The following is a 16,239-nucleotide window of genomic DNA, read 5'->3' as shown; positions in this document are numbered from 1 at the left end:
AATTGACAATTGACTGAGTTCTTAATCTTATGAGGTTTACTTAAGGCCTTCTGCCTCAGAAAGAAGGGTTCACAGCAGGGTGGACCTTTTCATTTCAAATGCAGTTATCCTCTAAGCCAGAGCCAGCGTGCAGAGCAAATGCAGCCGGAAAACATGAGAGCTGACGGTTGTTCCGTTACATTACATCGATGTAAGAAAACATTTTCTGGGGACCACAAAGATAGACTCCAAGAGCTAGACAACTGGTTCCATTTAACTGGACTTTTACAGTATATGTCATTGTTTGCCTCAAAGTAGGCTATGCAGTCTCCACACACAAGTGAGAATGTGGCTTTGCCCCAGCCCTCCTGCCAAAAACGGCACTGGACATTGTGAGATTAGAAGGGGCTGCAGATCTCAGAGTCTGCGCTGACTTTTTATAGCCCTGTTCTTTTATAGCTGTTACTGCCTACGTTCTCCTTGATGAGTACAATATCCTGTACTCGTGAGGTTTCTTCTTTCTTCCTAAGTTTTCTTCTGCCTCTTTCTTTCCTCTATCCTCCTCCCACTCTCTGAGAGGCCCTACCACGTTCTTCCTTAGTCAGTGATTGCCAAAACCACATCTCTACGCAGACTCTCTTGATATGCAGCCATGAGACTCACCTGAATATCATGCAGGCTTGCCATTTAAGGTATCCTGAACCCAGTTCACATTTCCACTCCCAAACCTGTCCCTCCTTCCTTCTTTGGGTATTGGCAGCTCACTATTTCTGCATTTTCTTCAGCCTAAGAATTCTTAAAACCATGCTATGCCTCTTAATCTTTCTTTTTTTGTATTCTTGGTTTATCATACTCTTTCTGCTCATCTCTTCCCTTGTGGTCACTGCTTTGATTTTGGGTCTCATGGTTAATCAACTCATTATATTGATTTTCCAACTATAGCAAAAGTTTGTAGTTACATTTTTTTAGGCATAAGTCAAGGCAAAAGTACTGCTAAGCTTAGCAGTTTCAAGACCTAATAAGATAATGTTTAAGAAATCACATGTTCTTTCAGGAAGTTGGTTATTGATTATTTTGTGATTTTATGTTATCATTTTCGAACACTAGTGGTTGTAAAAAAAAAGTCAAAGTCTATTATGATACACAAATTTTAGCAATGCTATCAGCTCAGAAAATTTTTATTTCTCATATTCGAGTCCTTGGGTGTTTAATTTTAAAAGTTTGGTGACTAACACCTTTAGCCAATCAGTTCGAGGGCTTACTGTGTGCAAAATATGGAGGGACAGAGATGGATCTGGGGACAATAAATATTTGTTGTAAAAACCTGGCATTGAGAGATATTAGCTCTAGGGAATAGGAGGCAAATTCTTCCAAACAAACAAACAAACAGATTTCTGCAGGATGGTAGCATGTAAATACATAGAGGGAGGGCCTTAGAAACCCGACCCTAGGCAAAAGATACAATCGTGCCAAAACTTCAGAAGGTTTGGGAATGATTGTTTCTTAATAAAAAAACGATTTTAAAATGGAGGGAAATTATGATGATCCCCCTGATAATGGTTCCTCCCTCTAAAGCATTTGACTCCAGCTTGCTGAATTATGTTGTTTCTTCATCTGCCTGTCACTAACCGTCTGTAACTCATCCTCTGGGAAAGCAGGAGCCTGGGAACAGTTATCTGTAGCCCAGAAGAATTTCTGAGACTTTGAATCTAACCCTGGATGGCAGATTTCACAAGCCCACTGCCTCTTCTTCCCATGGAATCATTATAAAAATGCTCCAAGAGTCCCCCTTCAAAAAGAACCAGCACCTAATTTAAAAATGTAAACGTAAACCTGACAGACTCCGCTGGCCATGTTGTCTTTTGATAGTTCAGCTGGATGAGAGCCAACGCACTCTTTTTTTTAATGGCCTAATTTCCTGGCAGTAATGAAGATAAAGCTTTTAGATTGAAGAATGCTTCTTCAATGACTCAGAAAGACAAAGGAAACCTCTTTTAACTTCATTTATACATTTATATTCTTATCGCTGCTGAGATTATAAAAGTCTCATGCAGCTTTTCTAAGAGCTTTGTATTTTATGGGTAGGAGGTTGTTGAATTTTGATTTAGGTGTTAACGATTTTTCGTATTTTTGAGCCACAAAAGCTATGTCTAGATATCAGTTCCATAACAATCATGGGTGTAGTCTTTTACAATACAGTCTTAGAGTGTGTCTGTGTATTCTATGCTTTTAACCACCCCAGTTCATCATTGATTGATTTGTTCAAATAGTATTTATTTCCTGAACACCTTATTATATGTCACAAAAGCCATATATCTGCCTGAGGGGCTAGACAGTCTTCTAACCCTTGTTTTCAGATAAGAAAATAAGACTAGGAGAAACCAGGTGATTTAGCTAAGCTCATCTACATAGGAGAAAATATCACAAACTGATAAAGAAAGTAAATTCTGGAGGCAAATTCCCATGGCTTATCTTTGCTATCATTAACTACCTGTGTGACATTGGTAAGTCTATTGCCCTTTTTGGCCCAGTTGCCTTGTTTATAGAATGCAAATAATCACATATATCATAGGACTGAAGCACTCTGAGTGTGTCTCATGCACAGCATTCAGTACACATGCCTACTCTCAGTTACTAGCACTGTGGTCCAGAGACTTGGACTAGACTGGTGGCTCTATATTTCCTTCCTATGACACTATTCTGCCTTTATAATACGACAACATATAATCACAGCAGAGTGTGAGGTTTACATTCAAACACTGAAGGATAAGCAGAATTTTTGAAATGCACGCCACTTTCATTCACAATCCCAGGAAATCAGATAAAGAAATGTACCAGTGACCCCACTGTTCTCTGCCCGTCACTATAAAATGTCAAGTAAAGGGTTTGGCAGAGAGAAAACCCATGCATATGGTTGTAGGAACAGCTCTTTAACGACAGAATATGATCCCCATACGGAAATGCTTACGTTCCAGGAAAGGAATTCCTTCGAGCAGAGCAGCATGCTGTGCAGTGCTGAGTGGAGGCTTCCTGGTACTTGTTGCTGTCAGCAGGCAAACCAAACAGCCTCTGGCATCAGGGGGTGCTTGCTTTCACCCCAGGAGACTTTCATTCTTTGAGTCTTCCAAAGGCCCTTCCTTCCAGCCAAGAGGCAGTGTGCCTGCTTGCAGAACAGAGCCTCTCAGCCACAACCGCTCATTAGAGCCACCTGAGGAGCTTGTAAAAATTCCAACACAAAGGGCACACCTAAACCAATTCCATCAGGGTTGGCAGTAGGACTGGGTAGTGGTAGTTTTTGAAAGCTCCCTGGGTGACTATAACGCGCAGCCACAGGTGGGATCACCATGATGTCAGACTCCTTAGCTCCATGCTAGTTTTGCGACATACAGGTAAGTAATTGAAGTGAGTGGCTTACCTAATGGAATGCCATCTTTCATTCTTATCAATGAGCAAAGAATATTCATCTGACTTTTAGGTGCTCTGTGGTTGAATGAGATAGTATTGTATGCAAACAAAACACACTAGTGGAAGCCGTACTGTCTTTTCCAGATTTGACAGTGCATGCAGAGAAGATGGGCAACTTTTAAGTCAACTTCTGCATAGGCAGGACAAGTGGTAGGTGCATCACTGTCAGTGGTAGGGGGACAAATTGCCACAGGACAACCTGAATTTTCCTAGATTTTGAGAGACCTAAATCAGGCCAAAGCAGGATGCCTGGCTTCAATGCCAAAAATGAGGTAACGTTGTTTAACGTTTGTTAAAGACATTTTAACAGATCTAAGCATGAGAGTTACGAGACAGACACACCAGAGTGGGTTATAAGTTTCTCAAAAGAAAGCAGAAAGAATAAGAAGGCACAGGCTTACTCAAAGGAGCATGGCCATTGTCTCTGTATTATCCACATGAATCATTTTGGTGACTCTCAAGTTACATCTCAAAGGTTGCTTGGGAGGATCCCGGCCCCCTTTTGTTCTCCTTTGGTAAATGAGATTGTAAAGTGGTTCAGGAGGAAGACTGGATGGAATTATAATCTGATAAAGGGAAACCAGAGTCTCTAGGGTTGTACTAGGAGTTTAGTACACATGTGTCCTTTCCCTGCAAACGAGGTTTCTGGTGAGATTCCTAGAAAATTACAGGTTTACAGCTGGGAAGGGAGAAAGGCTTTAAGCAGTCGTTAATTGGGCATTCTTGGTTTCCTGCTGGCAAGGAGCTTCAACTGAATTCAAAGGAGGGGAGTATTTCTCTCTTCTCATTCCCCTTACCCCATCCCTATACACACACACACACACACACACACACACACACACATACACACTTTCTCTGCCTTTCTATCCTGCCTCATTATGAAAAAAAAAAGTGTAGGGAGGCACCAGGCCCTGGGTTCTATCCCCACTACTGCAAAAACAAACAAGTCCCAGAATGGAAGCAACACTGTAATTTTCAAGAAAAAGAATTACATTATGGAAGAGAAAGAATTATACGATGAAAGCCGTGGAGGGGACGCTCCTCTGCCGTAACTTACACAACTGCCCACAAGTGCCGGGGGCAGCAATCTCACCCTCTAGAACTTAAGGTACCAATTTCAAGGCCCCTCTTACCCTTTGTCTCTCTCCTGCCCCCATCCTTCCTAGATTTCCTCTTGTCAGCATCAGTCATTGAACAGTTGACTCTCCTGGAGACAGGAAGATAGGCAATGTAGGTAAGCTTTCTAAGGAGATTACAGGCAGGTGGTGCAAGACAGCTGAGCAAAACAAACAAACAACAATAAAACATAGAGGTGAAATGTGAGAAATGTAAAAGTCTGTAGGAAAGAACTGTTCTTGTCCTCTGAGATAAAACAGAGAAGCCCGAGTCAGTACAATGTGTGGAATTCCTGGAGAGGTAACATGGTCACTCTGTGGTTGTAAGATGTAAGGCGGAGACTGCCTGCCACACAGACTCACATACATAATGCAGGAAAAATCCTTTTCAAAAAACTGTAGGGAAAGATATCAGTTATCTTTAAATAGAACCTTAGCAAAATTTTTAATTTTGTCCTCGTTAGTTGAAGATGCTTGATAAGAAGACACTCTTGAATGCTTCTAGTCTGTTTGTCTGGGCAGTATAAGAGCATCCCTCCACAGTTACTTTACATGCATGTTCCTATAGTAAGAATTCCAAGCCAAGTGGTAGTAGCAAATGCCTTTAATCCCAGCACTCGAAGCAGAGGCAGGTAGATTTCTGCAAGTTCGACCATCCGTGACTATGAAGCGAGTTCCAGGATAGACAGGGCTATACAGAGAAAGAAAAACTCTGCTTGGAAAAAAAACAAATCCAGTACTGTTACTTATAATAATCACCTAAAAGAAAGACGACTCTTCATCAAGAATTCTTAGAGAGCTCAGATTTGCTTCTTATAATAGAAAGGATGTGTTTCCCAAATGCCAGTTCAAAGGGTCTAATGAGACCTGGAAGACAGTGTGATTGTGTGTCCTTATGTGGATCTGAGGGAAAAAAAAAGTTAGAGTGTATAGGAATGTTGCTGGTGAAAATCATGTAATTTATCTATCAAAAGCAAATGGCATTGCATTACAAAGAAAGAGTAAAGACTCCAAATAACAAGACGAGCAGAGAGCATCTAGCTAGTTAAGTGGTTCATCTAAAAACTCAGACTTAAGAAGGGGAGGACAGAGGGAGGAGAAAATATATGATATAGGTTCAGAGTATACTTTTCAGTACATTTTATGTGACTTTGATTGGCAACATAAACTTGTAACTAACCCCAAACTTGTGAGCCAGTAAGGTAACATTAGGGTATTTCAAAATACCCTAATGAAGGCATGAACTGGGCAGATGGAACTGCTGCATACAATAGGCCAGCAAGTCCACTTGCATCTGTACTATTTAAACTAAATAAAAATCCTGATGTTTGGGTTGTTGGGATGGAATCCCAGTGCTCTGCTATTGAACCGAATAACCTGCCCTGGATATAAAGGAGTTTTATTTTGTTTTACTTGTGTATAATCACACATGTTTAGTAATGGAAGCCAGAGGTGTTAGAAGCCCTGGAGTTGGAACTATAGGCAGTTGTGAGCTCCGTGTGGGTGCTGGGAACCTTGATCCTCTGGAAGTGCTCTTAAGCATGAACCCTTATCTCCAGCTTCTGGTCAGAAATTTTAATAGGAGCATCAACTGTGATTCTCATGAGAATAGTGAAGATGATTGTCTCTAGAAATACTAGATTCTAAGAAAAAGTTAAAGGAGTCAGGGCTTTCTTAAGATCTGCCTGCCAATATTAGAGGCTGGCTCCTCAGGAGAAGGATGCACTTGACTGGCATTGATCCAGAAAGATGAACTGGACCAGAGGTAACTCCCAGTGTTCAGATCAAGGGAGGCCACTTGAACCCAAGGGAGGTTACTGGAACCCTTGACATCAGCCAAAGGAGGGTACAGTGTCACAGCAGGGTGGCCAAAGGGCTCCCTCAAGCCAGGAGAACCATCTGATTGATAGTCTTTCTCGGTGGATGATATGATCAAGATTGGGAATGTCTCTGGGATATAGATGCCCTGCCTTGACTTGCTTTGCACAGGGCCTGGAGTTTCCCAGAACTGGAAACAAAACAAAATAATGGTTTTCAGAGTAAAAATGGAAAGACTGATACTTCCAACTCCAAGACTTAATTTTTCTCTTGAAGAGATAAATTGGAAAACTGTTAAGTTATTAAAACTATGGTCCCCATGAGTTGTCTTAATACTTTATTACCATTACAATGATACAAAGTTTCTGCAAGTTTAAAGACAGAATTGGCTTTTATTAGTGAATCATGAGTTAGGTAGCATTTTAACTAAAGAGTAGGAACCAGGAAACAACCAGGTTAGTTTTCTTGGAAGGGGAGTGCAGAGGGACTTGCTCATCTCACTGGCCCTTCCAGTTGCTTGCCATAAGTAGAGTTTATTTGGGGATTCTTCTGCTTGCTCCAAGGATGTGTGACGTTGTGAAAATAAAACTCCACTTTTATTTTATATGTATATATATATATGTGTGTGTGTGTGTGTGTGTGTGTGTGTGTACATGTACATGTATATGTATATATGGTTCCTCTGTAGCTCTGGGTGTTCTAGAACAGCACTCTATAGATCAGGCTAGCCTCAGACTCCAAGATGTGCCTTCTCTGCCTCCATAGTGCTGGGATTAAAGGCCTGTACCACCACTGTCTGGCTTGAGGGACTCCACTTGCATTAGTATTGGGACCTAGTGCAGGACTTCAGTCTAAAGCAATGGTCTCTCATAAATTTTATTTAACTGCATAAATGATATATAAACGAATGTCATTATAATGAAAACAATTTCCAAGTCACAATCTACTTATTTCAAACAATATTGAGTATTACACAGTTCCAATAAAAAGAAAACATTTGCAAAGTCGCTGAGCATTGTAACATGAACTATACAGTGTGTGCAATTGCCACATATCAACTTAATGAGAAGTGAGTTACCCTCAACTCTGAATGATATTAAGGAGTGTATATGAATACTTCTTTCTTTAATCACTTTATTTCAGTTGTTGGAGATCCACATTTCATGGGACAGTATTACAAATGGAAGCAGCAGGATCGGCAGAATATATTGCAGTGGGAGTCAAAGTAAGACCTTCCAATTGCCTTGAATGCATGATGGCATGACCTTGAGTGTTGGTTTTTCTGCTCTCTACTATCTGCTGAGCCGTTAGCAGATGTCCTAGGAATAGCAGCCTATGCCTTTCATAAGCACAAGAACAATGATAAGAAAGTACCATTTCCTTCCACGGGAACTCAGGAAGGAAAGCTGGCAAACATGGAGCTAGGGCATGAGCCACAGCCTGTCTTCTTCCAAGCAAATTATCACCGGCCTCCATTTCATCTTTCTCATAGCTCTGACTTTGTTTTCCCAAAGATTTCTCATTCAGGAATCGTGTGTGTGTGTGTGTGTGTGTGTGTGTGTGTGTGTGTGTGTGTTTGTGTGTGTGTGTGTTCTAAATTTTTTATTGAATCTGGGAATAAAGTGCTTGCTATTCAACTATAAAGGCCAGAGTGCAGATCCCCAGAACCGTGTAAATACCAGGTAGACCAAGTGAACCTCCTGTAATCCCTGTACTCAGAAGACAGAGATAGAGGGTTCTGTCAAGCTGGATTACTTTTTCTACTAACCAGACTGGAGAGCTCCAGGTTAAGCAAGGGACCTTACCTTAGTGGAACAATCAGGAAAGACGTCAGAAGTCAACCACTAGCCTCTATACACATGTGTACCCCCTCATGTGTAAACTCAAGTATACATGCGCTCCCCCTACACACCAAAGTAAATGTGCATTTACTGTACAAAATGATGGGTTTTATAACATTTTTTTTCATTCAAATATAATATATACTCAGACCATAATAAATAAACACTTTCTTTCTCTCCCTGCCCCCCATTTTTCTGCTAGGTCTCTTTCTCCACCCAGGTCTCTTTTCTATTTTTCCTGTGTGTGTGTGTGTGTGTGTGTGTGTGTGTGTGTGTGTGATAGGAGAGATAGCTCATGAACAGTGTGCTGCTTTCTTCACAGTGCTCAGCAGCTGGGCTGCTGTGAGGCTTGGGAAGGGAAGACCTTGCCACCCTCCCCATTTTCACCTCACACTTCAGCTCCTGCCATCCGCAGTCAGGAGCCTGTGGTTTTCTGATGAGAATTCACGATCATTAAACAATGTGCTGTATTTGAGTAGAAGTCAAGTTGGTTCTTCTAGCCTTTTGTTCCCCAAACATCAGCAACAACTTCTCTTTGGACCAAAGTGAAGAAAAGTTTCTGTATTACTCTTTAGCCCCTCAGCATAAATTACAGGAAGGAGAAAGATGTATTACGCTGAGTTTGAAGGAGGGCAAACATGTTTTTTTTTTTTTCTTGAAGGCATGTTTCAAGTTTCTCTTGTAGTTGAAAAACTTACTCAGAATCTAAGATAGTCATTGCTTTGACATGACTTCCTCTCTGATTTCCTGTAACAGAGCTGTTTTCTTTCCCTTGTTTGCGTTGCTTCCTTCTGGAGTGCTGGCGTCTCACAGAACCCCAAGATTTAGAAAAATGAGGACCCAGTCAATTTCAACTTAGTCACTCAATTCTACATGTGGCTAAAACAACTGAGCTATTTGAGTGCTAGAATACTTCAAAATACATTATTTTAAGTTTATAGGGCCAAGTTATGCGCTGTGACCCTGTTAGAATGAAATGCTCACCCACCTTATGCCATCTGGTGGCTGATGAGAATATATACATATCAGATGCTATTTACATCTTATTAATTATGAGACTGAGTAGTCAGGTGGGGAATCTCTTTGAATAAAATTTTGAAAAGATGTCACATGTATGTGCATTACACAGTGCCATAAATATGTGTACATGCAAAAAATGCAAGTAAAGTAGACACCTAAAGAATAGTGAAATTCAGCTTTTTTTCAGATAATCATCATCAAATCTTAATGTTCATCAAACTGCAGACTATGTGATAAAGTGCAGTTAGACAAGCCCTCCATCACTCAGCTAAATGCCCAGCTCCTGATTTCTTGAGGCAAGGCTGGCTTTGAACTAACTTCATAATCCAGTCTAACCTCAAACTCACTATCCTTTGGCCTCAACCTCGTGAGTTCAGGGATTACAAATGTGCACCACTGTGCCTGTCTGTTTTAAATATATATTTGAAAATGTCTTTCTTACACTGATATTTTCTGGTTCTAAAAAAAACAGAGTTGGAGATGTGGCTCAGTGGTAGAGTCCCTTACCACAAGTTAGGACAGTGGCACCATCCTTACTAATTATTCATTTATCAGTTCATTAGAAAGAAAAATGCAAATTGAGACACTTATTTGCATAGTGTTAAGGAAAGACTCTCTTCTTCACCTACCTCTGCCTTCTTCCGCTGTTCTCCCTGCTCACTGGTCTCATCCAGCAATACCATACACAATTATGTTTCTCTATCTTACGTGGAGACCTAAGACTTCTTCTCCATTGGTGTCTTCTACTTGGAGTATCTCTCTCTGCATAGCCTTTACTAGTACCCCGAGTTAAGTCTTGGCCTGAGTCAAAAGGACGCCTGTGAAGTAGGTATGTAAGTGCCGGTCCCTGGAGCTGAGTCCTGGCCTGTCTGGATAGCACCTCTGGAACCTTGAGCATCAGGTCTTGACTCCTTTGTGCCTCAGTTATATTTGTTCAATAGCAGCTGCCTTCCAAAGAGATCTGGAGTCGCTCATGTGTTCAGACATGATTTCAATATATGTAAATGCTTCTAATGCCACCTAGCACACAGACATGCCGTAAGACTTGCTATTGCTCTCTCTGCCTCTTTGCTGGCTCGTGTTCCTTTCACAGATGGAAAACCTTTCCTTAGAACTAACAGGGGAGGAGTCAGGCAGATCTTGGTGGAGTTCTTACCTTCTCAGGCTATGTTGCTCTGGTCATAACACTACCTTCCTTGCAAAGCTGTTTTACATTGAACTACTTGAATGCTACCACATATTTAAAAGTTTAGCATATGAACATTCAAAAAACATTAGTTCCTGCGGAGTGGGGAATATACCCCACCCCAGCTTTCCACAGAATGAAAATAATCTCTGGCAGAAATATGTAAGAAATGTAAATTTATCTCAAGTTAGAAAATAACACATAGCTGACCACATGTAGCTAGTACCATTATGTCTGCAATTTGCCCTCTCTACTCCACCTCTCTTTAGCCTGCCACAGCATCCCACAAGGGTGGCATGAATCCAGCACACATCTCTCCATATGAAACTGTCCCTTCTGTGCTCAGATGTCTCAGCTCCCCCATCACCTGTCTTACAGTGTTCTGATTCTGTCTCTATTGGGGCCCATGCTGTTCAGACATGGTCATGGGGAAGTACCCAAGATAGGGGCATTGGAATAAGCATCCCTAATGCTTACTGTAATGAACAGCACATAGAAGATACTCAGTTAATTTTGTTGAAAAAAATGCATATGTATCTTGTCTCAACATTTAATATTAGAATTAAATAAAATTAATTTTAGAAAAACCTGAAATTTAAGGTCTATGTAGTAGATATAGACCATGATTCTGTTTGGGGAGTTCTATCTAGGGTATAGTCTATAAATATGGATTTAAAACTGAAAATATGACTGTCATAAATATTTTATGCAAATTCTAAACTCTTACATGTATTTTGGTTACTGCTAATATACTCATTATCATAATCAGCTCATAAATGTTCACTAATTAATCATGTAATGTAGTGTTCTTTTCTAAAGCCTTTTTAAACACTACCTTGACTGTTCATTTGAATATTCATAAATGCCTTATGAATACATGGGAAAGAAAGTGAATCTAACATCCAATCTGTGGTTTGTACTTATTTTCTCAAGAGAAATAGTGAACACATAAAATCAATGGTAACAAAGACTGTTCTTTAGAGTGCTCTTGTTATGCACATGTAAGACTGCTGTACACTACAGTCAATGATTACAACTGTATCATTACAATGCATCTAGCAACAGAAACAATCTCTATCCAGAATCTAAGCTCTGACAGCCAGCAGATTATCTAAGCCATTAATTCTGGTAGAGTTTTACCTTCTGTATATAGTCTCTTAAAAGAACGCCGCTCCTGTGCACACACAGCAGATTGCTACAGTCTGAATCTTACCTGTCCCCCAAAGATCATGAGTCTCACTTGGTTTTAAGTCAACACGATACAAACCAGAGTCATTTGGAAAGAGAAACCTTCACTGGGAAAATGCCTCCATCAGATTGCCCATGGGTATGTCTGTGGGGCCTTTTCTTGATCACTAATTGTTAGAGGAGGGCCTGGGGAGGATGGTACTAACCCTGGGCAGGTGGTCCTGGGTGAAAAAAAAAAGGCAGCTTAGCAGACAATGAGGAGCAACCCAGTAAGCAGTATTACTCTGCTTCAGTTCCTGTCTGCAGACTCCTGCCATGACTTCCTGCTTTCACTTCCCCTGATGATAGACTGCAACTTGTAAGCCAAATAAACCCTCTCCTCTGCAAGTTCCTTTCGGTCATGGTATTTTATCACAGCAACAGTAAAGCAAACCAGTAGACCATGCTAAGGGCTTGGTCTGTGGTGCTCCCAGGAGTTGGTGGGACCTTCAGAAAGTAGGGCCTTGTAAAAGGAAGGTACATCATTGGGCCATGCTTTTGGAGGGAACACTGATACCCCAGTCCACTCTTCTTTTTGTTCTCTGACCACCATGAAGTAAGCAGCTTTGTTTTGCTGCTTTAATGTCCTACCTTGTCAAAGACTCAAAGTGATAGGACCAACCAACCATAGACTGAAACCATGATCCACAAAGAAGCCTATTATTTTTTAAGTTGATTATCTCAGGTATTTTATTCCAGCAACAGAAGCTAAGAAAGAGGCATAGAAGGAACAGGATTAGTAGTCACTCACTAGGCCTCATCTCTAATGTGGTATTGGAGTTGACAGGCAGAGCTCAAGTGTAGCACACAAAGATGTGCATCAGCATCCTACAGAGACAGAGCTAACCACTCCACATCCATCACCCAGCCGACCCCAGTGCACAGCATCCAACCCAGGCTCCTTACCTCCACATTAAACTGGATTACCACCTCTGGCACTTTCATCTAGAAAATTCTATACAAGAATTTTCTCTAATTTACCAGTTTTTTTTTAAATAAGGCACAGAAATCAACCAAATTGTGTTTATAAGCACAAAGTTTATTTGAAAATTAAAACATGTAGTTCCTACTTGCCCACTAGTATGTACTTCCTGAAGATTTAAAGTTTCAGTAAGTATACATATCCTGTCTGTGTACAGGCAAGAGCATATTACATCCACCTTTAAGAAAAGATATTTGCATGTGTGTATCAACATCATGTTTTACTTTTCGTCTCACTTTAGTGTATTGAAGAGGAGATGAATACCTGTGTCATGTCACATATCAATGTAAACCTTTCTTGTATTTATAGGACACCCTGAACTCAGCTGTCTTGTATTTTGATTTATGAAGTTAATATGTATTATGCTTACAAATGATTTTAACTGATTGTGGGGTTTTTTTCAGTTTGTTTGGTTCTCTCTCTCTCTCTCTCTCTCTCTCTCTCTCTCTCTCTCTCTCTGTGTGTGTGTGCGTGTGTTGTGTATGTGTGTATATTTAAACACATAAACCACAAATCATCTTTCTCTTGGAATAGCTGATTGCCTTTTCCTCCAGTTACATAGAAACACATTCATTTAACATACTTCATGTGTGTTTGTGCTGTCCTTTCAGAGTGATTTGGTTTAAATATCATTCTTACAGGTTTACATAATTACACAGTGATGTATTTTTAAGGCAATCCAGCCTTTTTACTCCCCAAAGATTAGACCTCGAGTGCCATCTTGTGTTTAAAGAGAGAATTGGCATCAGTGTAGACAGTTGTTCATATTCTAAACTATAGATAAGAAAAAAATAGACTCAAGAAAGGAAAAAAATTCTTTTAAAAAACTGAGTTCTTCCAGGCATAGTGACACACACACACAGTTCCTGCCCTTGGGAAATGGAGACATCAGAGTCAAGAATTCAAGGCCAGTATCAGCTAGTTCATGAGTTTGAGTCATGTGTGCTGCAAAAAAAAACAAGTGGCAGGACACTTGCCTAGCATTCCCAAGGCCCTGGATGTGACCTGCAGTCCACAAAACAAAGAGAGGCGAGGAGGCCTTCCCTCCCAAGCCAGTACTTTCTCTCTCCTTAGATGCTTTTGATGAGCCTCAGCTCTAATCCTCTTTCCCTCTATTTACTTTTGACACCTGATGGTGTTCAACCATCCCTAACGTCTTCCATTTGTCAGTGAAACTATCCAGGAAACTGGAAAGTATCAGCATGCTATAAACCTGTGGGAAAGGATTAAAGGAAAGAAAGCTTGAGCTCTCTGAGGTTCCACATCTCTTAACAGCTGAGAGTTGCACCTTGGCCTGCAGGGCCACAGCTAGGCACCAGTGCAGACTCTGAGGGCCTGGGGCAGGGCTGGAACTGGGAGAAGGTGTGATTCCAGAAAGGCAGGCGGAGGCAGAAGTGGATTGCAGCTTATTCCCTAACCTCTGAGAGCAGGCTTTGTCTGGCACGTGAAATTGCTCCATCTCAGAAGGGAGCTGGCGCTCTCCTCAGCGGCATGCTCTCCTTTCGAAGGTAAACATAACCAGTTCCGTAAATATCTTTTAATAGATTCTTAATTTCTTCCTGGTCTTCCTGTGGAAGTAGCTGGTTTCACCAATTTCCTGTGGCTGTGTGGCTGTGTGGCTGTGTGGCTGTGTGGCTGTGTGGCTGTGTGGCTTTGTGGCTGTGTGGCTGTGTGGCTGTGTGGCTGTGTGGCTGTGTGGCTGTGTGGCTGTGTGGCTGTGCCAGAGGATTTGGTAGACCCTGAACTAAACAACACAGCCTCAGGTTGCTGCTGTCTCCTCTTAAAGCCACATAGGAGACTCTTCTGTTCCTGTTTGATTCTGCTACCAGTCTGAAGGGCTCTGGACTGCTCTGGTCTCTCTCTTTTTCTTTCTCCCTTCCCTCGCTCCTTCCTTTTCTCCCTCCCACTCCCTGAGATGCAAGGAAAGAAGATTCTGTTCCTTTAAGCATATTAGATTATATTTTAGTAGGAGAATGAAAAAGAAGACAAGAAATCTTATTAAGGCATGTTACCAAAAGTCGGGGTGTTCATAGAAGAACAAAATGATCTTATGATTCCCACTAGGAGCATAAATCTAGTTTTTAGGAGCTTGTTATAATTTATGGTGATCCTGAAATTATGTAAGAATTCTTAAATAAGCAAGTACGAAGGGTTTTTGTGGTATTTTGTGTCATTGTAATCTAATTTGCATTTCTTTAGCAACGGCAAACATTTCATTTTTATAACGCAGCTTGGAAACACTGTCATTGGCACAGGCTGTCCTTGACCTATCTGGGTCTGACCTTGTTCCCTTGTTTCTTCTGCCTCTGCTTCCCAAGTGCTGCCTCATGACACATCTGCAAGGGTCAAATCAAAGAGCAACGGCAGCCAAGGTAAAAGCACTCACTGCACAAGCCTGGTGACCTCAGTTCCATCCCTGGACTCCATGGAAGCAACCTGTGGCAGGGGTGCACATCTGTAATCCCAGCACACCTTCAGTGAGCCTGGAGGCAGAGACAGGAGAATTGCCCAGGTTTTAGGACAGCTAATCTGGAGCAGCAGAAGCAAGACAGGCCCTGTCTCAACTAGGTAGAAGGTGAGAGCGGCTGCTCAGAAGTTGTCCTCTGACCTGCCCCTCTGCCCTGTGCGTTATGCATGCCTCATGCATACATATGCACATCAATGTGTGATCAATTATTTTAAATCAGACTTTCTTTAAGACAGAGGATTATCAGCAGAATGAAAAGGTATACATCAATTTTTAGAGTTTTCTGAAGTCATATTTACCCTAAAGAAAGTGAAAAGAAAGTGAAATCCTAATGTTTTTAGGGTTTTTTTTTGTTTTTTGTTTTTGTCTTTGTTTTTGTAAGCTGCCTATTATTTTCGTTCACGCTACCTTGAGTAGAGGTTTCTTATGATACAAGAAACTCTGAATGTCTGGGTCAGTTAGCATATGCCTATAATCGCAGAATTTGAGAAGTAGAGGCACAAAGATCAAGAGTTCAGGGTCATTCAGAGCTACAGAAAGTTCAAAGCCAGCCTGGGTTCCTCCAATCAGACCTTGTCTGAGAGAGAGAATGAACATCGGCTAGATTTAAGAAAGGTCATGTCTAGTCCCCAGGAAACGGCTACCCAGGAGCTGTGAGAGGAGCTGTGAGAACCTAAAACAAGTCATGGAAGGTTTAAGCTGAGTCAAAGGTACAGAATCACATGTCATAACAAAGCACAACCACATCTAAAGGAAGGTAAGAAAGCTCAGAAATCTCCTCCTATTAAAAAAAAAACTTGTTATGAACGTGAGCATGAGATTTGAACCCAGAGCAGATGTCATGGACGTTACTGATGGAGTTAACAGACATGAAGCAGCAATATCCACATCTGGTCACAGATGGCCAACTCAAAATGGACTCAATAATCCTTTTGGAGGTTTTATTTTGTCTCATAATGCTTTGCCTGGGCATTTTTCTTTTTAGCTTTACGATCTGTTGCTTATATATTGTGGTTTCTGGTATTGTGATTTTATGAGTTTTCTGTTCATGTGTATGTACTTCTCATGACTTTTCTTTGTTTCTTTTTTCCTCTCTGTTTTGTTCTCATCTGGTTTGTTTTCTTATTTGTCTGCTTGTT

General features: G+C 41.1%; 1 protein-coding gene across 1 annotated transcript in view; it reads left to right on the top strand.

Moving 5' to 3' along the window:
- Ube2u (ubiquitin conjugating enzyme E2 U) overlaps positions 1–16,239 on the top strand; it is a 62,051-nt gene that overhangs the window by 35,713 nt on the left and 10,099 nt on the right. Inside the window, exon 8 of the mRNA XM_028778797.1 lies at positions 7,521–7,602. Within this exon, the coding sequence (XP_028634630.1) occupies positions 7,521–7,602 (82 nt within the window). The remainder of the gene's footprint in view (positions 1–7,520; positions 7,603–16,239) is intronic.

The sequence above is a fragment of the Grammomys surdaster genome, unplaced genomic scaffold (genome assembly GCF_004785775.1).
Source record: "Grammomys surdaster isolate TR1022 unplaced genomic scaffold, NIH_TR_1.0 341, whole genome shotgun sequence".
Lineage (NCBI taxonomy): Eukaryota > Metazoa > Chordata > Mammalia > Rodentia > Muridae > Grammomys > Grammomys surdaster.
The sequence above is the reverse complement of the archived record's forward strand: the minus strand, read 5'-3'. Positions and strand labels throughout refer to the sequence as shown.